The sequence below is a fragment of the Acomys minous genome, assembly GCF_964271855.1.
Source record: "Acomys minous genome assembly, chromosome: 6".
Classification (NCBI taxonomy): domain Eukaryota; kingdom Metazoa; phylum Chordata; class Mammalia; order Rodentia; family Muridae; genus Acomys; species Acomys minous.
Window position 1 is genome coordinate 116,265,510 of NC_140487.1, and position 22,776 is coordinate 116,288,285.

At 52.7% G+C, this 22,776-nt stretch overlaps 1 protein-coding gene across 1 annotated transcript in view; it reads left to right on the forward strand.

Moving 5' to 3' along the window:
• Window positions 1-22,563, forward strand: part of IFFO2 (intermediate filament family orphan 2) — a 46,787-nt gene extending 24,224 nt beyond the window's left edge. The window contains exons 2-9 of the mRNA XM_084785303.1: window positions 5,733-5,793; window positions 7,728-7,823; window positions 9,204-9,344; window positions 10,601-10,740; window positions 15,249-15,369; window positions 15,489-15,581; window positions 16,427-16,557; window positions 18,362-22,563. Of these exons, the coding sequence (XP_084641429.1) occupies window positions 5,733-5,793; window positions 7,728-7,823; window positions 9,204-9,344; window positions 10,601-10,740; window positions 15,249-15,369; window positions 15,489-15,581; window positions 16,427-16,557; window positions 18,362-18,467 (889 nt within the window). The 3' untranslated portion in view covers window positions 18,468-22,563. The remainder of the gene's footprint in view (window positions 1-5,732; window positions 5,794-7,727; window positions 7,824-9,203; window positions 9,345-10,600; window positions 10,741-15,248; window positions 15,370-15,488; window positions 15,582-16,426; window positions 16,558-18,361) is intronic.
• The last annotated feature ends 213 nt before the right edge of the window (window positions 22,564-22,776 follow it).

Consider the following 22,776-nt stretch of genomic DNA (forward strand, 5'->3'; position numbering starts at 1 on the left):
GCGTCACCTGTGTGCATCACCTGAGTGAGTTGGCCTGGGTGTGCCTGCCGCCAGGCGCGGCCATACTTGCTGGCCTCTCACCCTGAGGCTCCCGCCAGCTTCCCTGCCAGCTAGGCCTGCTCTGGGAGCCAGGCTGAGGTGAGCTGAGCTGGTGGGTGTGAGGCTCTGCCATGTCTCAGGGCTGGGGCTGGGGGTGGGGGTGGGGGGAGTGTCTTCCCCCACCTCCTCTTCATGCAGGCCCGTTCCCATCCCTATCCTCAGTAATGGGGAGATGTTTTCCACCAGCACCCAGAGAGGGCGATGGACTTGCCCAGGATCTCACAGCTGGGGAATGCGGAGACAGGAGTGGAAACATTACCAAACTTGGCACCACAGCTATACCCAAAGAAGCCAAGTTCAACCACCCATCCTTGAGAAGATAATTAAAGCAACCAAACTAATAGTGTGAAGAAGGAAATGTATTCAGTGTAGCCACATTGGGAAGAGGGATAAAGAAATCCACTGACACCCCCCCCCAAGTCACTCTTGGGGTCCTGAAGTGAGGTTACATGTTTAAATAGGGGGCCGGGAGTCTGAGCATCTATCCAGCCCTGGACAGAGTGTGATCCCTCCCACCACTGACCCATCACTGTCTGGCTTCACTCTGACAGTTGTTAGAACTTTGTGGAATCCTTTTCCAGGAGAAATGTCTTCAGGCTGTGTGGCCTTTTCCTTGTCCCATTATGAGAGTCCTGGTGGGGAAAATTCCATTTCTCCAGGTCCATTGTTTCTGTAGTCAAGTTGAGGTTTCAGTGTCTCATTTTTAGAATTCATTCATTTCTGCCACGCTACTTCTGTCTCTATGTCTAGGGGGCTTCAAGCCTGACGCCCTATGGGTCCTGGGTTGTCTATGGTGCTCTAGCTATTTGCAGGGGCTGCACCCACTTTCTTCCCGGGGCCACTGAGCCTTTCTCTGACTGCACAGGATGTGAGAGACCCATGAGTCAGCCCCTAGGCCAGCGGCTTCAGATAGAGTTTCCGCTTCTCCGCAGCCAGGCTTTGTGGGCTCCTTCCTGCGTCTGTGTGTCATTTTGAGCTCATGGAGGAGGGGGAGCCACAGGCCTGGTTCAGGCAGCCCGGAGTCGGCAGGCTTTAAAGCCCCCTCCCCCCTCCCGCCCCCTGCCCCCTCCCGCCCCTCCTGACTCTCCCCTCCCTGCCGCCAGTGGCCAGCTGAGACTTCTCATCCGTCACGTGGTCCTAGCACTGGCTCCTCAGGAATGCTGAGAGACCACATCTGGCTGTGACGGGGCTGCCGCCTCCCCCTTCAGCTGCCAGTCTCCCACATGTGCCTCTTCCGCTTAGGTGGGGGTGGGGCCTGTCTCTCGGAGGCTGGCTGGTCCCTTCTGTGGAGTCATTTCCTCTCGCTGCATTGATTGTCCTGATTCCCTGCCTCCCCTCCTGGCCTTGAAGGGTTCTAAGCAGTGGGAGGAGAAGGTCTCTCATGTGCAGGCTTCCTGTCCTGGATATGCAACCCCTCCACGCCCCCACCTCCCCCACCTTCCGGGAGGGACGCTGGAGCCAAGTGGACATAGAGAGAGCCTGGGTTGTGCTAGGAATTTGGTGGTGGATTCCTCAGGCTGGGAAACAAAAGATAAGATGCAGGGGCCAGGGCTTAGGCTGAAGGAAGGGACCTGAGTGTGGACCATAGCATCCAACCACGTTCCCAGTCATCCTCCCACCCACCCATCCATCCATCCACCCATCCATCCACCTAGTCAACCTTCTCATCCACCCAGCTAATCCACGCATCCATCCCATTCCATTCAATAAGGGCCAGCAAGGCGGCTCAGCGGGTGAAGGCGGTTGCCACCAAGCCTGAGTTCAACCGCAGCACCCCACGTGGTGGAAGGAGCAAACTGACGCCCATTCCATTCAATGGATATCCCGCTCCGGCCCCAGAAGGGGTAGCGATGCTGCTCCCCCCTCCCCCCCAGCTTTAGACCCAGCTCTCCCTTTGTAGAGATCTCATTTAAAAAAATATATATATATATCCTGCTTTCTTCATTTAGCCAGAGTCCAGGTGCTCAGAGCAAGGTGAGGTGGAACCCTCAGGCCCTGGCATGCTCAAGAGGGTAGAGGTGGCCTCACTTGGAAGCCAGCACAGCCCTGCCTTCTCGGACTTGTATCCCTCGGGAGAGAGCTCTGAGCTGGGTACCTGATGTTCCAGGCTGATTTAAATGGAATGAGCTAATAGCAAGACAAAGTTATAGTATGTAAATGCAGGTTTATTGGGAACAGCTATGCAGAGGCCTGGGGGTGGGGGTGGGGGCTCATGAAGAAAGGAGAGAGAGGAGGAGGAGAGGAGAGATACAGAGAGGGGGGAGGGGAGGGGGAGGGCAGGAGACCAGGGAACCGAAACTTCTGGATTATACAGTGAAGGGAAACCCCTGCCCTTGGGGTGGAGAGTTCAGGGTGTGCCAGCCGCGCCTCCCCCCCCCCCCCAGCTGCCTTAAATCTGTGGCATTCTGAGAGGGGAAAAAAAAAACAAAAACAAAAACCCAGTGTGGACATTGGAGAGGATGCAACGGAGAGAGATTGATGCTTGGGTTCAGCCTGGGACAAGGGAGAAGCTTACAGGAGGCAGAGGTGGAGAAAAGGAACCGACTGGCCTTTACCTGGAGGCTAAACCTGCTTCCTTATCTTCAACATGGGAGCAGTCCTTGGAGGATTAAGTGCACCTGACATGGGAAGACACCCTCCCCTCAGTTCTTGCATCCGTCATACCACACGTAAGAGCAGCTGGCAGTTGGAAGGATTGAGGGTCAGGACAGTGGAGAACCAATCACCCTTTGTGCCTCACGGGGCGGCGGGGGGGGGGGGTCTCTTGAAGGTGACCCCAGCCACCTTGTCTAGTGTGGAGCCACAACCAGATAGGAGTCTAGGCAACAGAGGCTTTCAGGAGAGAGCGTGTCCACCAAAGCCTGGCCCAAAACTTTTAAGCGTGTGTTCCCTCCTGGTGGCAGATGGTCCTGTCCCTTCCTGCTGCTCTGCCCCTCGTGTTTGCAGGTCCCCTTCCTGGCTTAGCCTCCCTCTGTAGACCACCCTGGACAGGGCTTGGGTGGTTTCTGGGGAGACACGTGCTGAAAACTCAGTCAGCCACTCAGTTAACAAGATTGTGGTGAAGCTGGTTCCTGGAGAAGATATGCCACCTGTCTGTCCCTTGATAACCCAGGCAGCCAGGGATTTTATTTATTTATTTATTTTTTTTTTTGCACTGTCAACATGGCAGCCAGCTGTGCCAGGTTTTCCTGTTGCCAGCCCTGGGAGGGATATATTTTTGGGGCAGTGGGCTCAATCTGTGCAGCCAGCTCCTGCCCACAGTCAGGGTCTGTCTTTCATCTCCTAGGGGGCAGACAGCCAGCTGTACACCTACTCCAACGTTGGAAATAAAAGGCCCATGAAGTCGTTTGTGCAAAGCCATCCTTGGGGTGCAGTCTGAGAAACATGATGGAAGTGGGTGCAGAGCACAGGGTGGGAGGGAGGGGAGCTGGGAAGTTGAGAGGTAGATGGGCAGAGCACCACCTAGGTTGGCATCACCTGGGAGCTGTTGAGTTGGGTTTTGCGAGGGGGCAAGATGGCCAGGATTCACCTGCAGGATCCAAGCTGAGTGAGGTTTGGGTCCCAGCCCCCTGTTACCAGCTGTGTGCCTTTAGGAAAGTTGCAGCGTGTCTCTGAACCCCAGCTCTGTCACCTGCAAAGCAGTTTTGGATAAAAACCAGAGGAGAATTAGCGATTCACGTGAAAGCCGGTGTGCGTGTGAGTAAATGAGTCTTGTATGTGGGTCCTGGGCAACAGTGGCCAACAAATGGCTGTTGCTGCTGTCTGCAGATCCAAAGATGGGCCTGGGTTGATGTGGGGTAAGCCTGGCTCCTGGCTAGATGGATAATCGGGGGTGGGGGGTGGGGGGAAAGCTTACAGTTTGCTGCATTCCATGGGTGTCTGGAGGACCGGTCCATGGCATTCTTTTCTCCTTCAAGTTTTGCTTGGTTGCTCCTGTTGTTGGCATGAGAGGGAGGGCCTGACCCCAAAAGCTGGGCTACAGCCAGTACTACATGCTTTCTCTCTCTCTTGGGCCTGCTCTCTCCTCTTCCACCAGAGCAGTGTGGCCAGGAGTGATGATTCAGCCTGGGCCTGTGTCCTGGGCCTTCACCTCCCTTGAGGGAGCCCCAGATGCCCTGTGCTGCTCGTAGGGGTGAGTGTAGCCTGGTGCCCCTGCCCTTCATAATGGCCTTACACTCCTCAATGAGAGATGGCTTGGCTTTGCGTTCAGCCTCATCCCAGACATACTGTGTAAACTTGAGCAAATATAGTCTAGGTCTCAGTTTGCCTCTCCCTTTGGGGATGGAGGGGAAGTCATCTAAGGAGATGGGCCCATTCATGTGAGGCCCTGAGGTCCCCTCTGTGTCTTCTGTGCTCTGTAGTCCCAGACTCAAGCTCAGGGAGTTACAGGCCCTGCTATGCAGCTGATTGAGACGGAAGCTGGACCCATGTCCCTTGGGAGCCTGGCAGGGCAGGCTTGTGTGGAGAGAGGAGGAATTTTCCTCCGTGTGTGCAAACAGTATCCATTTTCTCTTGTTTCCAAAAGCTGATGATGTAACCAGTCCTCCCCTCTGGCCTATTTTTAGCCTGGCCCGGCAGCATCTTAAAAGACTTCAGACTTCCTTGCTCAGCGACCATGTAGGGAGGGTAGTGTGGAGTAGTGAGGAAAGACAGAAGCCTGTCTGTTTGTCCCAAGGTGGAGGAGGGCAGGCACAGGCTGCCAGCTCCTCCAGGCAGGGAGGGGGATCTTAGTGGAGTGCTTAGCTTTGGAGGCTGAGCCCTGGCTCTCCCTGTCCTTACCGTACATCAGTAAGGGTCTCTCAGTCGTGCTCTGTTTCTCTGCTGAGACAAGGATAGCGGTGGCATCCGTCCTGCACACTGCTGGAGGCCTGACTTGCATCATGTTAACCTCGCTAGAGGAAACCTGGTGCTGTTACCTTTGCTAGTGTTCCCCTGGGTTGTCACAGCTCCTGAGAGCTCCTCCTCCTTATTTCATGGTTAATGTTGGGGTACACCTCAAACCCCGCGTCCTCTTCAGCTTCAGTCAATGGGTGTGTAAATGAAACGGTGTGCTCAAAGTTCTCGACTTAGGGTCTGGCATACAAGAAACATTGGAGCAAGGGAGGCTGGACCCACCCATACCGGTGGATTAGGGGTGTGCCTTTGGGCAGGCTAGTGACCAACCACAAAGCTCAGTCCCCACAGCTGTTAAGAGTCTTAACATCTGCACAGGCATTTTCTGTGGCCTGTAGGGTGCGCTGGAGAGCACACAGCCCTCATAATAGAGGGTGTAGTTGTGGAAAGCTTGCTTTCCAGGGCACAGGGAAAAGCCCTAAAGCCCAGCGTTTGTATTCTATCTGTTAGCAGCAGCTGGGCCAGCAGCACCTGTGTAACGCTTCACAGTTTGCATGGAAGAGGCATGTGTTCCCACAGTACCATGCTTGTGCCTGAAAGGTGGCATTTGTCACCACCTGGCCTTTGTGGTTGGCACCAGTCCACTGTCTTGTTGCTTCCCCTACCTCCAGGCTGGGAGCCCCTGGAGGGCAAGCAGGCTTTCCGAGGCATCTTCCCCACCTTCGTGGATGATGAGGGTGGGACCTGGGGGACTGGCAGGAGAGGCTCCTCTGACTGTTTGTTCTTCTTGGCTGTTGCAGATGGGAGGAAGAGCTGGCCAAGCGTATGAACCTTCAGACCATGGTGGACACGCTGCAGGAGGTAAGAATTCAGCCCCCAGCCTCCAAAGTTTGCGGGATAGCTGTGGGGCCCCATGGGAAAAAGCTGGGCAGAAGGGCCTAGCATACAGCCTCTGTCCCATCACTCTGCTGCCTCAGCCAAGCATTATAGGCCAGAAGAGCTCAGGACTTGGGAAGTCTGGGTCTTAACTGGATGACTGGGGTCAGCTACTTCCGTCTCCTGCCTCTCGGCTCCCCACGTGCTGCTTGGGCTAAATGGTCTTCAGGTCCCTTTGACCATCCAGCTGCAAGTTCCTCAAGTTAGGACTGATGTCTTGGGGAGAGCTGGGGACACACTTCCTGGCAGTCCCCAGCCCAAGCAGGCTCTGTGGCAGACATGAGAACCTCCCCTTGTCGCTCTCTCTGGTACCCCACATTTGGGACTGCACCCCTCACATGTTTACGGGGAATCCTAAGCAGCATGCTTTATCCTCAACCTGTTTCCCTTTTTTCCTCTGTCACATGGTCAAGACCAGCAACACTATGAAAAGGCAATGCAGGCTTAGTTTATTATTATTATTTTTTTAACAGCTGAGTGTGGTTGCTCACACCAATAATTACTTGGGAGGCGGAGGCAGGAGGATGAGGGATTCAAGGCCAGCCTGGACTTCATAGTGAGTTCCAGGCAACTTGGGTTTCATGAGACCCTGATTCAACAAAACAAAACAATGTGTTTTTTAAAGTTGCATTGGAGGTGTGTCTCAGTAGCTGGGCACTTTGCCTATCTTATGTGCAGCTCCAAGTTTGATCTCTAGTACAGAGGAAAAGAATTAAAATTAGAATTTAATTAATTCTAGGATATTTAAAGATAAAAATCACTTTCTGATGCTTAAAGTATTTATTTTCTAATAAAGTGAGAGACACAGCTCAGTTGGTTGAATGCTTGCCTAGCGTGCACAAAGCCCTGGGTTCCGAGTGTAAACATGGTGTGGCGGACACCTGGAACGCCAGCACTTGAGACGTGGAAACAGGAAGATCAGTTCAGGGTTGAGCCAGGCGTGGTGGCACACATCTTCAATCCTAGCACTCAGGAGGTAGAGGCAGGCGGATCTCTGAGATTGAGGCCAGCCTGGTTTACAGAGCAAGTTTCAAGACAGCCAGGGCTACACGGAGAAACCCTGTCTCGAAAAACAAACAACAATATGAGCAAAAAAGTTTAAAGTCATCCTCAGCTGGGGTATGGTTCAAAAAAACAAAACAAAACAAAAGCGGAAAAAGACAAATCATTGATGTTTTGCCTGAGTGTATGTCATGTAAGGATGTCAGAAGCCCTGGACCTGAAGTTACAGACAGTTGTGAGCTGCCATGTGGGTGCTAGGAATTGAACCTGGGTCCTCTGGAAGAGCAGCCACTTCTCTTAACCACTGAGCCAATTCTCCAGACCTCCTCTTTTTTCTTTATAATAAAAATTTAAAACAAACAAACAAACAAAAAAAACAAAACAAAACATATTCACAGTCAGACGTTGGAAAAGTCCACAAAATCACATATCAAAATTATCTGTAGTTCTACCTTCTGGTGTGTCAGCTTTTTTATGTGACCTCCCAGCCCTTTCTACACAAACAGGCCACATCCAAACACACACCCTCAGATGCCTGTGTTAGACAAACAGACGTGAAGTTACCATTTTCAAGGCCAAAGCTGGTCGGACATTGGCACCTGGTAGACTGCGGGTTGTTTTAAGTGCTGGGGACCTTGCCGGCCTTAACCTACCGTTTGCCTCTCATAGCTGCCGTACATTTTTCTTTGCCACAAATGACCCCCTGGACGTGTTAGGAGCAGTCAGCACAGCTCAGCAGCCAGGTGGGGCTGAGGGACACAGATACTTAGTATAGTTGACACCTAGCGTCCAGGGCTCCGGGCCCAGGAGTTTCTCCTTTTGTCCCTTTAAGCCTGCCTATCTTCGTCCGTCCGCAGGCAGCGCAAGAAGCCGAGGCCATCCAGGAGGAGATGAACGAGAAGATTGAACGGCTCAAGGCCGAGCTGGTGGTGTTCAAAGGGCTCATGAGTGACGTAAGTGGTGTGGCCATCACCTTAGGCATCATGACTTCCCTTGACCCATCATGCCACATGCTTCGTTCACTCCGAGGCTCGAGCTCGGCTTATAGTTACAGTCGTGGCTGGCTAATTTGTTCTGATGAGGGGATGCATCGGGGACCAGGTGCCTCCCTGCCCTCCCCACTTTGCTTCCCTGTGTTTGAATAGAGTTGCTTTAACCTGCTGCTTAACCCATCACCCTCCTCGGGGACCCTGACCCTGTATGTGTGGCTCGACTCCCCAGGTCCCCATATGGCAACCTCGGTGTCTGGAGAGCACAGGTGACCAGATGGTCTCATCTGTGCCAACCCAAGGGATTTCAGGCTCAGGGGACCCACCTTTCTGTGGGGTGTCCTTGTTAAGTTGAGAACGGCTGGTGTGTGCGTCTCCTTGGCCGTCCCGGGGCTCTGCTGAGTGACCGACCATGGGTGGAAACGGCTCTTAGCAGCATAGGCCTCCTCGACTCTGGGACCTGAGTTTCTTGCCATCTTCACGCGGTGGGCAGTCTGCCAGGAGAGGCCACCGAAAGAAGGAGCTTGAATTTGGTGACTCAGCCTGGCTCAGCTCCTGGCTTTCAGGGACGTGTAGTTGAGAGTGTGGTTGGAAGAAGAAGCTGTGGGGCCAGGTGAAGGCCACCTGTGGGGCCAGGTGAAGGCTACCTGTGGGGCCAGGTGAAGGCCACCTGTGGGGCCAGGTGAAGGCCACCTAGTTTCCCTTCACTTGGGTGCAGAGGGAACCCTTGTTCTTTCTATGTGACCCCCCCCCCCCGCTGTCACCTGTGGCAGGAATCGAGGGAGAGGGAGAGAGAGAGAGAGAGACAGACAGACAGACAGACAGACAGACAGACAGCGACAGTGTTGCTGAGGCAAGCATGCTGTTGGGGACAGTGGGGCATGAAGGTGGGAATGGAAGGGGAATCTGTGTAGTGTGTGTGTGTGTGTGTGTGTGTGTGTGTGTGTGTGTGTGTGTGTGTGTGTGTCCGTCCGTGTCCGCCCATGCGCGCGCTGGGGAACTAAACCCAAGGCTTGGCCTTGTTAGGCAGGTGCTCTTTCACTGCGCATCACCCCCAGCCTTGGAAGGATGCCTTTCAGCAGTCACAGTGGTCTTGCTTGTCTTTTGCTCCAACGAAACCAACATTGCTGGGCCCTGCATCCTTGAGAGGGGGACCAGCACACACAGCCTCACATCTTCCTTCCTCAAGTCCCCAAGTCCCTTCCCACTCTGAGCAGTGCTGACCAGCCTTCCTCCCTCAGGAAAGACGCAACACCCTCCCCAGCTAACTCCAGGGGCTCCCCCACTCCCCCCTCATGCTTGCTCCATCCCTCGCTCACGTAACCCCTGCTGTCCTCCCTGCAGCCCATGACAGACCTGGACACAAAGATCCAAGAAAAGGCTATGAAAGTGGACATGGACATCTGCCGCCGAATCGATATCACGGCTAAGCTGTGCGATGTCGCACAGCAGCGGAACTCGGAAGACGTGTCCAAGATCTTCCAGGTGACCAGGGCCGCCCCCACCCCCACCCCTGCTCACCAGTCTCCACCTCAGCCTTCAGCCCCTTAGAGCAGCTCTGACCTCCACCACACCCTGTCGACTCCTCTTTCCCTCCACATTTCACTCACCCGCCATCCTGAGAGTCACCTGACCCTCTGACCTCCCGTAGGGAAACACAAACTTGGGGCTTTGTAGTGTACAGCTGAGGAGACTGAGACCTTGGGGGGTGGAGGAGGAATGATAGGACATGGTAGAACCTGCTGGAACCCAGATCTCCCAGTCCTCCAGGATGTGTCCTCAGGCCCACTCTATGCCCATTGCTTTCCGTGTAGCCTTTTTCTCTGAGACCCCATATTGGTTTCTATAGTGATAGAGTCCTGCCCAGGCCGTGGAGAGCCCTGACAACTGAGCTTCAGGATTCTCAGGGAGAAGCTGTTAACTTTTGCCTACTTCTCATTTTCTGAAAGGGTCACTGTATACGCAGCCCCCACTACCCACGCCCCAGATTTCTCATGCAAGAGACAAGGTGGTCGGTTGGCATCAATGTTCAGTTCTGAAGAGGGACTGGGTGTGGTCCTTCTGACCGGGACATGCGCCATTCTCTGGAGTTTTCGGTCAAAGTTTGGCCTGTGCTTTAGTCCAGGGCAGTGCAGTGTGTTGTTGCTTTCTGTGTGTGACTCTGGACATAGTTGGGGGAGGGCGGGGCCTCCCCCAGCCCTTTCTCCATCTCATGCCTTCTTGCTGCCTCCTGAGGGATTGATCGCTGAGGGGAGCTATGCAGCCCTCATTTGCTTGGGTCTTGTCTGCTTGGAGAAGAGCTTGGTGAACCCTCCGTGCCTTTGCTTGTGAAAGGAAGGGTCTGGAAGCATGCAGCTCCTTTGACCTTTGTCAGGGTTTCTTGGTCACTCTGGCTGGCTTTGAGACATCCCAGGTGATGGTGCCTTGGTCTGGCCTTCCCTTGTTCCAAATCATGGGGCTGCTTTTCTGGTGATGAGCGAGCTGAGCTGGCCCCATCACCAGGCCTCCTAGGGCAGGTCTTGGTCCCTGTGTCTGTGTTCTTCACCCTGCATGCTTCATGCTTCCTGCTTCTCGCTAATGCCGCCTGCTTCATAGAGGACCTATGCAGCTCCCTGCGGTGGTGGCTGGCCCCAGCCATATTCCATCCACTCCTTGGGACACTGGCTCCCTTCCAGGCTCACCCCAACTCTTCACCTCAGCCAAGCACACCACTTACCTTGGTCTCTACCTTCCCTGTCCAGGTGGTCCCGAAGAAGAAAGATCGTAAGGTGGCTTCGGATGATGACATCTCCGAGCAGGATGGGGAGGTAAATCGGTTCTCAGATGAGGAGGTCGGCTCCATGAACATCACAGATGAGATGAAGCGCATGTTTAACCAGCTGTGAGTACCCAGGCCGTCCAGCCGGCGAGGGTGTGTGGGGGTGGGCAGGTGGGGGAGGGGACACACATTACCAGTGGCTGGGCTGGGAAGAGCCCCAGATGTGATGTGTTCTGGAAGAATCCGGATTCTTTGTGTGAGTGTAGATGCACAAAAGTGAGAGAGCGATCTTGGGTGTGGTTTCTCAGGTGCTGTCCACCGTGTTTCTTGGAGTCAGGGTCTCTTATTAGCTTGGGGCTTGCTGGTTAGTCTAGGCTGGCTGGCCAGTGAGCCCTGGGAGCCCGCCCGTCCTGGGGTTACAAGTGTTCACCACCAGACCAGGCTGGCCCAGAACTCACGGGTCCACCTGCCTCTGCCTCCTAAGGGCTGGAATTAAAGGCGTACCCCACCACTGCCTGGTGGTGCCACACCTGGCTTTTTAGTGTGTTTTCTGGGGGTTGAACTCAGGACCTCATCATACTTGTGAGGCAAGCACTTTACTCACCAAGCCGTATGTCCAGTCCCAGATTCTTTTTTTTTTTTTAATGTATTTATTTATTTTTAAATTTTATGTATTTTTGTAGTATGAATGTTTTGCCAGCGTGTATCTCTGTTTGTCACATGTGTGCCTGATTTCTGTGGAGGTCACGAGAGAACATCGGATCCTCCAGAACAGGAGTTACAGAAAGCTGTGAGCCACTGTGCGGGTGCTGGCATCAAACCTAGGCCCTCTGCAAAAGCAGCGGCAAGTGCTTTTAACCACTGAGCCCCTATCTTCTCATTATTTTTATTTTATGTGTGTATCTTGCCTACATGTATGTCTGTGCACCATGTGTGTGTCTGGTGCCTATGGAAAGCAGAAGAGGTCATCAGATCCCCAAGGGTTGGAGTTACAGTTATGAGCCACCACGTAGGTTCCCAGTTGAACTTGGATCCTCTGGAAGAGCAGCCAGTGCTCTTAACAGCTGAGCCATCTTTCCAACCTCTGGGTTCTTTATAATTATCAGGGTCACTATTAACCTTTTGAAGGCTCAGAGGGGGCTCAGCAGTATGTGACAGACTTGGGACTCACACCACAACCTGCCTCTCAGTAGCAGTTCCTCACCGGGAGATGCTGGCTGAGTGGCAGGGTCTGGCCTGAGTGTACAGATGATTGGCAGAGCCAGCTGGTTCCAGCCCTTGGAAGGTGTGTGTGTGTGTGTGTGTGTGTGTGTGTGTGTGTGTGTGTGTGTGTATGTGTGTGTGTGTGTGTGTGTGTGTGTGTGTGTTTTGGTACTTTGTCCCCTCAGCCGTCTTCCTGCTTGGAAGAGATGCCTGCCTTCCATCTGCTCCCTCTTTGGCTTTAGCTAGGTGCTCAGGATGAGCAGGGTGGTATTGGGAATTCCTCCCCCGATACCGGATACCTCCTTTCAAAAAGACCCTACGTTTGCTGTCGCTCATGCCAAGAACTCTCCTCGGCTCTTGGTTCATCTTTCACCTTGAGCCTCCCTCCAGATCTCATGTTCTCACTTTTGCTGACAAGAGGACATCCTCCCCCCCCCACCTTTTTTGGTTTTGTTTCTGAGAGAGGGCTCATATAGCCCAGGCTAGCCTCAAGCTTGCTATGTGTTCTCGAATGACCTTGAACTTCTGATCTTCCTGCCTCTACCCCTCTGAGTATTAGGACTCACGCCTGGTTTATTCAGTGCTGGGGGTCAAACCCAGACCTTCCCCACCGCCGTGTGTGATAGGCAGGTTGTTAGCTCTAAGCAGCTTCACAAGCCTGCCTCTGGGTTGCTTAGCAACCAATGACATTATCACCTGCTGCCAGGTGTGTGCCAAACTATAAAAGCGCCAAACTGCCACCTTGTCTGTCTCTTACTTTGTCAATCTTTCTCTTCCCCCCCACCCCCAGCTGCCAATATGTGTCTTTGTCTCCGTCCCCCTGGGTTGCCCCCCTTCCGTCTCTCTCCATGCGTCTACAATAAATCTTATACCTTGTGTGTTGTGTGGTGCCTATTTAACACAAGCACTCTTGCCTCAGCCCTACCCCTAGGCTTTTGAAAAGAAATGTGGCTTGGGTCCAGGTTTTCCCAGTGTTGCTCTGGGGATTCCTGAGCCTAAGCCATTGTTGGATGCTCAGACACCCCAAATCCCCTTCGTTTTGTAAAATAAACGGGCTCCTTGGAAGAAATCAATTATCTGTATTTTCATGAAGTTCTCAGGGGATTGTTAATCTGGTCAGAAATGAGGTGCAGTGCAGAGATACCCATCCAGGGAGCTGAGTTGGGGGCACCTTTGGTGAGGGGCTCCCTCGTGGGTGTGGAAAAAGCATTTATCTGTGAGTAATGCAGAAGAGATCCCTCATGTGGTGGACACTGGAGCGTTGACAGGGTTCAGTGGCTAATTACATTTGTCTGGCTTTAAAGTTGCCTAAAGTAAAAAATAAAAATAATTATTTGATCGCCCCCTACCCCTATCCCGTTGCTCTAGCTGGTGTTAATGACGATTCCATGGGTTTTTTCTTCCCATCTGATATCTCCATGAGCCCGTGGTCCAACCCCACCCCAGCCAGTTCTAGTGAGTCCTTTGAATGACTCCTAGTGAGTCCTTTGTTTTGATCCAAATCAGTGGCTTGGGCTTCAGACCAAGGATGAGAGGAGGATTTTTAACTTCCTTCCAAGGTCTTGGGTGGGGGAGTGGGGGGAGCCGGGGCTCTTTCCGACTCTGCTCTCATCCATCTTCCTGTCTGTTCTGGCTAGCCATCCCTCAGTGGGGCTTTCCTTCAGATCTCAGACGTTGGAAAGGAAGTGAAGTCAGTAGTGGACTGTGTGATGTGCTGATGGGTGGACCCCAGGGCCTCAGAATCTCCTCCTTCTCCAATATCTTCCCTCCGCACTTCCAGCGCCCCCCCCCCAGCTTTTTCTCTGACTCACGGGCGCCACCTACAGGAAGCTTTTTTATTTTATCAGAAATCCCTCTGTGTCACTGCCATTTGGTCCCCAACTCATAGCTTTGTTTACTGATGTAGAGCAGAGCTCTAAAAGAGCCGGGAAAGAATGGAGAATGAGGAAGCGTAGACAAATGGGAGAACCCTGGCATGGAAGTCTGCAGACCTTCCTGTGCCACTGACGTAAACTCAGAGCCCAGCATGGCCATGGTGGCACAAGCGTGTAATCCCATGGACTTTCTTTCTCTCTTTCTTTCTTTCTTTCTTTTTCTCTTTCTTTCCTTCATTTTGAGACAAGATTGCTCTTGCTCTATGTAGCACTGGCTGGCCTAGAAGTTGCTATGCAGGCCAGGCTGGCCTGGAACTTTCAGAGAACTACCTGCCTCTGCCTCCAGAGAGCTGGGATTAAAGGTGTGTGCCACCACATCCAAAAAATGGAATGGTTTTTAAAGGGGCCCCAGTTGGAGTAATCCCAAATTGCATCTTGGGAATTGGTCCTGGGGAAAAAACATGTATAGTTAGTCCCTTTCCTCTCTATGCTAGCTAACAGAAAAGGCTTCAGAGTCACTTAGATATTTAATTGAAACCCAATGTTAGCATATATCCATTCAGAAGGACGGCCAGTCTTTCCTACACACAGTGGTGGTTTGGGGCAAATGCATTTCCTTCTGAGCCCTGGTCTTCTCATCTGCAAAATGTGAGGAATGTGGTTACATTACCTTGCTCAACTGTGGGGGCAGAGGCAACCATTCTTCTTTTGACCAGAAGCATGTCTAAAGGAGAGAGAGAGAGAGAGAGAGAGAGAGAGAGAGAGAGAGAGAGAGAGAGAGAGAGAGACTGATTTTATTTATGCATTTATGCATATGAATGTTTTGCCTGCACATATGTCTGTGTCTGTGTGCCATGTGCATGTAGTGCCTATAGAGTCCAGAAGAGGGTATTGGGGTCCCTGGAACCCATGTTAACAGACAGGTGTTTTTTGTTTGTTTGTTTGGTTGGTTGGTTTGTTTTGTTTTTGCCTTTTCTAGACAGGATTTCTCTGCCCTGGACTTGATTTGTAGACCAGGCTGGCCTCAAAGTCACAGAGATCCACCTGCCTTTGCCTCCCCAAATGCTGGGATTACAGGCATGCAACACCATGCCTGGGCTGTTAACAGACAATTTTAAGCTGCCACATGGGTGCTGGGAACTGATCTCTAGTCCTCTGCAAGAGCAGTAAGTGCTCTTCATAGCTTCGCCATCTCTTCAGCCCTTGGGGGATTTTTGAGACAAGATTTTATGCATAGCTCAAGCTGATCGGAACTCACTATATAGCCTGGCTGGCCTTGAATTTGACCCTCCTGTCCCACCCTCCTGAATTCTGGGATTATATACATGTACCACACTGCTCTTGACCTAAAACTGGACTTCGAATTGTGCAAACACATTCTGCATTCTGAAAGACTAAAGTTCTTTTAGGATAATTGACCTTTTGGCTACCACCCACCTTTCTTGAGGTCACCCATGGGTGCACACTCACTGGGGAAGGTGCCCCTTTCCGTCCTCTGTATGCACCCCAGGAGCCTGTATTCTGTTCAGTCATGCCCTCTGATGTCCCCCACAGGCGGGAGACCTTTGATTTTGATGACGACTGCGACAGCTTGACATGGGAAGAGAATGAAGACACATTGCTGCTATGGGAGGATTTTACTAACTGTAACCCCACCATTGACCTGCAGGGCGAGGTGAGCCTAAGAACTGCCTTCTGGGGGGGGGCTGGTTTCCTCTCTCCCACGATCCCTCATCCTTGCCCCTTCCCATGAAGCCTTGCTCCCCAGCTAAAATGTCCCTTCGATCTCCCCAGCAAGAAGAAAACTTGGGCAACTTGATTCATGAAACTGAATCCTTCTTCAAGACGAGAGACAAGGAGTACCAGGAGACAATAGGCCAGATCGAGGTGAGCGCTCAAGGTGCAGGACCTGCTACGGCGTCTCCTGGGGGCTGCATAGCTGAGCTCCTGGGCCATCAAGTGCTCATGGAAATGCAGGCTTGCAAAAAACGGGGCAAGCAAGGGGGAGCCAGGAGTCAGGAGCCTAGAATTGCATACCTGTCCTTATTAAGGAGTTAGTTTCCTAATCTGGAAAATCAAGCCATGATTCCTGCCTTCCCTAAAGAGGCTGAGGCAGGAGAATGCCAATCACAGGCTCATCCAATGCCTAGCATCATTTGACGTCACTCAGAAGTCAGCCCTGCTCATCCTTACTTCCTCCTCTGCTTTAAGGACTCATACAGAGGAGGAAATCATATCCAAAGAGGCTAAGTCGCTATTCCAGTTTCCCAGTCAGGAAGCAGTAATCACGAGAGTGTGCTTGGCCACTGCTACACAAGAGTTAGCGCTCTTACTCTGTTGGAGAAGAAGGCCAGACTCCTCCCTCCTCCCTGGAGGAGCAGGTGCCGTGGTACAGGAGAAGACTCAGAGACTTGGAGTTCTCTGTTCTAGTCCATAGCACGCTCCCCAGAGATGCTGAGCACAGGGAGGTGCCCCAGTCGGGGGCGGGGGGCTTAGCTGGACAGACCCTCCTCTGGGGTTGCTAAGCAACCATTCCCCGGTTGACCAAAAGCATGTCTAAAGAATATTGACTGGCATGCAGAGAAGAAGGAAGGTCGATTCCCCACAAGGCGGGGCCCGGATGGCGCCACCACCCGAGGTGGAGAGGAGGAGGGCGACGGCAGCTGCAGGAGGTAACCTGACTATGGCAGCTTCCCCCCTCACCACCTTTATTCGCCATTGACTCCTTCCAGCTGGAGCTGGCCACAGCCAAGAGCGACATGAACCGACATCTGCATGAGTATATGGAGATGTGCAGCATGAAGCGAGGTCTGGACGTGCAGATGGAGACCTGCCGCAGGCTCATCAAAGGCTCTGCAGACAGGTGCGGCCCGCGCTCCCCCCTGCCCCACCCCCACCCTAACCCCACCCCCTGTGCTGCCCCTGCCCCGCCCCCTGCCCCACCTCCACCCCCTGCGCTCCCCCTGCCCCGCCCCCCGGGTTCCAGGGTGGAGCCTTAGAGAGACCTTCTGAGGCTAGATAAGCAGCTTGCCTACATTTTCATTTTCCAGACCGTCTTGGGCTCACTTTCCACCCCCCCTACACACACACACACACACACACACACACACACACACACACACACACATCAATGGTTGTGTTACAGCTGGTAAAATCCTCCCATAGCAGCAACGTGTCTTCATTCTCCTCCCATGACAGGCTGTCACAGTCATGTGCCCAGCCATCCAATCATCCATCACCCAGGCCCCCCAGTATGAGCATACCTACCATGTGCTAGATGACTTATGTACATCGTCTCATAGAGTTTTTATAAAAAGGAGAAAAAAAAAAATCAACCCAGCAGATAGTTGATGGAGGCCCGCTGGGTGTGAGACCATCTGGGTTAGTGTTCTGTTTACACGATAAAGTACCCTGACCAAAAGCAAGTTGGCTTACACTGTCCGCACTGCAGTCCAGTGTTGAGGGGGGTCAGGGCAGAACCTGGACTCAGGAACTGGAGCAGAGGCCATGGGAGGACTGCTGCTTGCTCAGCCTGCTTTTTATACCACCCAGGACCACCTGCCCAGTGCGGGGCATCATCCCCAGAGGGCTGGGCTCTCTCTCACATCAATCATTAGTTAAGAAAATGCCCCCTTAGACCAGTCTGATGGAGGCATTTTTTTCTTAGCTGAGGTTCTTTCTTCCCAGATGACGTTGGCTTTGTGGCAGGCTAACCAAAAGCTATCCAGCACAAGGTCCCACTCTGCCTTTGGGGAGTGTAGTCCCCAACTATCTGCTGAGGTGGGGGTGCAGGAGGCGGGCAGGGCACACCTCACTGTTGGCTGAAATGCTTTCTCTCTCATCTGTCAACCCAGCCCCCATGGGTCTGCCCCTCGGAGACCAGCATGCGTCCCGTGTGGAGTGCAAAGGCAGATGCCCTTCAGAATATGCGAACTTGTTGGGGGGACAGACACCTAGATAATAGGATGGGACTGCAGGGCACAGAGCTAATTGTCACTGTGTATGAGGGAGCAGTGGCTGTATAGGACTCCCCTAGAACCCACTGGCATCACAGGCAAGTGGAACTGCTTGCCAGAGACCCCCTCAGGCACCGTGACTGAGCCCAAACTGAAACCCAGGGTTGTTTCCTCTAGTGTGTGCCGTCTCCCAGATGCTCTGTTATCTGGGGTTTACTGGGTACCACTTTGTGCTCAGACCAGGAACGATGGATGGGTACAGCATAAAGAATCAAGCTGAACCCATGACCCCCCCACCCCCCCCACCCCACTCCCAAAGACAAGACACACAACTAGACTAAGCAGTAGCTAGGGCAGTGGTCATGGCAGGAGCCCCTCAGAGTAGATCCTTTGAGTTTTTGTTTCTTCGCTGCTGAAAGTAGACCCCAGGGCCTTGTGCACACTAGACAAAATGTTCTGCTCACCCCATCCCCTTAGGGTAGTTTTTTTTTTTCCCTTCCAGTTTTTTGAGACAGGGTTTCCTCTGTGTAGCCTTGGCTGTCCTGGGCTCGCTCTGTAGAGGAACTAACAGCGATCCGCTTGCCTCTGCCTCTGCCTCCCGAGTGCTGAGGGTAGGCTTTTACAGGCGTGACTGCCCAGAGTTCCTGGCCCTGGGCTGGCATGGGGCTCCGCTGCTCTCTGAAAGTCTTGTCCTTCTTCTGCGCTTTGCAGGAATTCACCGTCCCCCAGCTCTGTGGCCAGCAGTGACTCAGGAAGTACAGATGAAATCCAGGACGAACTCGAACGGGAGGCGGATGTGGAGCCCATGGTCAGCTGATGACGGAGGCCCCTGCGCACCTGGAGGTCCCCAGCCTCCTGTCCCCACTGAGCCGTGAGGGCTCCTCCTCGAACCTGGGCTCCTCCTCGAACCTGGGCTTCAGTCCTCGCCACACAGACGTCTGTCCTCCCTTCTCCGGAGGCCCAGAGGGGACCGCTGCTTCCTTCCTTCCTACACCGCCCACCACCCACCCACGGAATGGTGCTGTCGATTTTCTATTGTTCTCCACATCACAAATGCAGACTTCTGTGTGACGATGCAGTGCAATTGTGCCTTCTCCCTTAAGCTGAGCCACTTTGAGCTCCAAAGAACTCTTCCTAGCAGGTGTTTCGGTTTTTTTGTTTTTATACAAAACTCTGAGGTGAGGGCGGGGCCTGAGGTGTGGTATCTTGGTTTTCTCCCTCCCACCTGCTCCTCTGATTGGCCATGAGCTTTGCCCTCCCTCTGTCTATGCCGGCCCTGACTAGAAGTCTAGTCAGTGGCCATTTGGTGGGATCTGTCTTCCCATGGAAGGAAGCTATTTATTTCCAGACCTGAGTGAGGAAGATTTCTCAATACTTCCTGACTCACTGAAAGAGAGAGAGCTGGATGGAATGGAGGGAGGGAAGACCAAAAAAAAAAAATTTTTTTTTTCTTTCTTCTTTTGGATCTAGTGGCGATGTGTTGGGGCAAGGCACTGTGGGGGAAGGTAAAGCCTCACTGTGTTTAAACTATGCAAAAAACAAAAACTAAAAGCAGCTTGCCTTATATCGCTGGAAAAGGCAGGCCCCCCTCCCAGACTCTCGGGAGCTGGGAGGGAGGCCAAGGTTAGCATGAGACCCTCATAGCCTCTGAGGGTGAGCAGTGGATTTGAGAGTGGTCCCATTCCGATTGCCGGTGAGGCCTGCGTTCTGTAAGCTGGCCCACTGGGCTGTTGGCTTTCTTGGGGACCACTGTGGGTGGGGTGGGTGGTGGGTGGGGTGGTGGTGGTGGTCTTTTATTCTCCTGATGACTTGATGTTCTTTCCCGCCCTCTCCGGTCACCTGCCAGGTTCCACAGTTGTAATTTCTCTGTGAGAAAGTATGAACGGGGCCAGGCCTGGTACCCACTCCGTCCGCCATGGCGCCATCTTGGTCCTCCATTGTCTCTCTGGCTGGACAAAAGCCTTGTGAGGGAAGAGGAGGCAGGTGGTGAGGCTGCTGGCAGGCTGGTGGTCGCCGGAGAGAAGCCCCAAGTGAGGGCCGCCCTCATTCATATGTAGGCTTTTCCCATACTCAACGTGGCTGGACTCTTGTGGCATCACTCTGAGCCAGTGTTTTCCCAAGGGTCCAATGGGCCTGAATTAAAGGGGCCATATAACAGAGCATCCATCTAGTCTCAGCAGGGAACTCACGTATCAATCAGGTTTTTTTTTTTTATTTTATTTGTTCTTATTTTTGTGGTTTTGATGGCCTGTTGTTTTTTTTTATTGACTCAGCAGCTCCCTCTGGAGGTCAAAGGAACAAAATGTACGCAGGGATCAGATCCCATGGCCCTCTGAGGCCTGTGTGTTGAAGGGCAGGGGACTCTGGGCTGGAGCCATAGTGGTACCCAGATCATCCTCTGCATCCTTGTCTCTCAGTGGCTCCATCTGTTTTGCATTTAGAACCAGTGTATGTAATAGGCGTATGTATGTGTAGAGGAGAGAGAGAGGATGTTTGTTGGTGACTTCCTAGTGTAATTTATCTGGATTTATTTGGTGGCCTTTCTCATGTGTGTTCACCATGGGGTGGGGGAAGGGGCATCCCATCGTTTCCTCTGTTGCCTGGCTGCAAGGATTCACTCATCATCACCATCATCTCCTGATGGCCAAAAGGTCCCTTCTGGCAGGTACTTGGAGGGACAGTGGTTTAGGAAGAGACTCAGCCCCTTTCCCCACCCCCACCCCCTTCCTCACCATCTCTTCTTCTAAAGGTTACAGGGTTCATTTGCTCCCGGTTAGTATTACTGTGTATTGATGATGTTACTGTTTTGTTTTTATTTTAACCAAAGGGTATCAGTGCCCACTGGGCCTGGACCTTAGCTGCTGTAAAGATTTCCGTTTCCACGAGGGCAGGAAGGTGGCTGCCCTCATGGGTCTCCTCGGCTGAGGCTGAGGAAGGTATCCATCCAGTGGTAGAGTCTAGAAGTTAGGCAGGCAGAGTAGTAAGCCAGCCCTTAATTGTTATTCAAGGTGGTGGTGGGGTGACACTTATCTCTAGAGTTAAGACAGTAAGCAACAGTATAAATATTTGGGGTGATGAAGATTACCCTGGAAATTGGTGTCCTCTGGTGTTGTTTTTGCTTTCCCAACTGTATACATAGCTCATTTGTCTAGATGAGAAAGGCAGGCTCCAGTAGGTTCCTTCCTGCCTGCTGGCTTTCAAAGCCTGCTTTCTCCTGGGGAGTGAAGCGCTGAGGCAGGAGGATGAGGGGAGAAGAGCAAGGGAGTGGTAGATGTGCCTCCTGCGCTGGTTCAGGGGTCTGGGCCTGGCCTCCTCTTTGTTTTTTGTTTGTTTATCTGTTTGTTTGTTTGTTTTTAGTTCGTTGCCAGTGGGCCCTGCTCGTCCCCTCACTGTGAGCCCACAGCTTGCCAAGAAAGACCCCACTGCTAGCTGGGGCAGCACCTGCCCAGTCTGGATGAACTTGTCCATCCTTGTAAACTTGTACATAATTCCTTTTGAGTTTTCTATTTCTGAGCCCAGTGTCATATTGACACTGGTGTTTCAGGGCTTCTCCAATGGGCTCTCCATGTTGCCCTTGGTCACGCTCCTAGTTTAGGGGTCGCGGACATAGCATGGCAGGGAGACAGCATCCTTTCAGGTCCCTGGTCGGTCACGAAACACACACACACACACACACACACACACACACACACACACACACACACACCTCTCACACTCCACTAAGACTCAAAAGGAGAAAGATGGGGAAGAGGTGTTATCTCCCTGTGGCAGTGTGCCTGGAAGGCATGTCCACTTTGGACTCTGTTCTGGGGGTAGAGCTCAGATGGGCTATGGAGAATGAAACCACATTGACTTGGGGTTGGGAGGAGAGGGAGCAGGCTAAGGGATAAAATAAGGTGTAACTTAAGCTTAAACGTATTCTATTTATAAAGCAAGAGACTCTATTTTTATGAAAGGAAAAGGTTTTTAATCTAGGGCAGGCAGTCACGGTGGCACTGGCATTGGATGCGATGGGGTAGGCATTGCCGCGGATGAGACAGCGCCATGCTTGTTGACTCGGGTGTGCATTCATCAGTTCCTCTTTCCTCACCTTGCCTTCTTCCGTCTGTCTTCATTGGCCATCTTGCACACAGCTGGGGGCGGCAGTGACTTCCCTCTTTCCTCAGCCCTCAGCCCTCCTTTCCAAGGAGCTGTGGGGTGGGGGTAGGGGTGCAGGTGGGCTGCGGGAAACTGAGGGTGAGGGAGAGGTGCTTCGGATGTCCCAACTCCTTTTTGGCCAGACCTGCTCCCCCACTCAGCTGTGTGGAGAGAGAGGGACGCGCTGTGGGCGGGGCCGGCTGCCTCTGAAGTTGTCAGGCAGCTGCAAGGGGCATGGAAGGGACCAGGAGCTCAGGCCTGTCTGTGTCCACTCCAGGCCCAGGTCGAGCTTGCAGTCTTTGCTCCCTGGATGAAGGATCAGGGCACTGGAGGGTTTCCTCAGACCTGGCTCCTCCCTCTGGGACCCCTAGCTTGGCGTTTGAAGGGTGGTGACCAACCTAGAAAGGGGTGTGGGGAGGGGTCTGAGCCAAGCTCCTCTCTGGGAGGGGGATTTCTCCAGGCTCAGCATGGGCTGTTCGTGAATCTTAGGCAAACCCCTTACCTTTCCAGCTCCCTCCCAAGCTCTCAAAGAGATGTGGTGAATTCCCCACCATGACCCCTTTATGCACATTGTAGCATCTACCTGGTTTTTAGTCCCATCCTATCCCACGGTTGCTGTGTCTGTCAGCTGGGTCTAAAAAATCACCGGGAGGGGTTTGTACTCACTAAAGACTACTGACCCTACCAGAAAACCAACCTGTTTACTGTACTGTTGTAAATATTGTGCCCTTTATATCCTGTATATTGGCTTCTTTTAAATAAAATGTCTTAGAACAGATGGTGTCTGCATCTTTGTGTCCTGGTGGCTGTAGGAGGGGTAGGAAGACTAAAAGCAGACTTATTAACCAATCAGTGAGAAGATAGGGAACTGCCTATGTACATCTCACAGTAAGATCTTCCAGAATGCCAACCATTGGTGGCCGAGGCAGGTGGATGTCAAGGCCAGCCTGGTCTACAGAGTGAGTCCTAAGGACAGCCAGGGCCACACA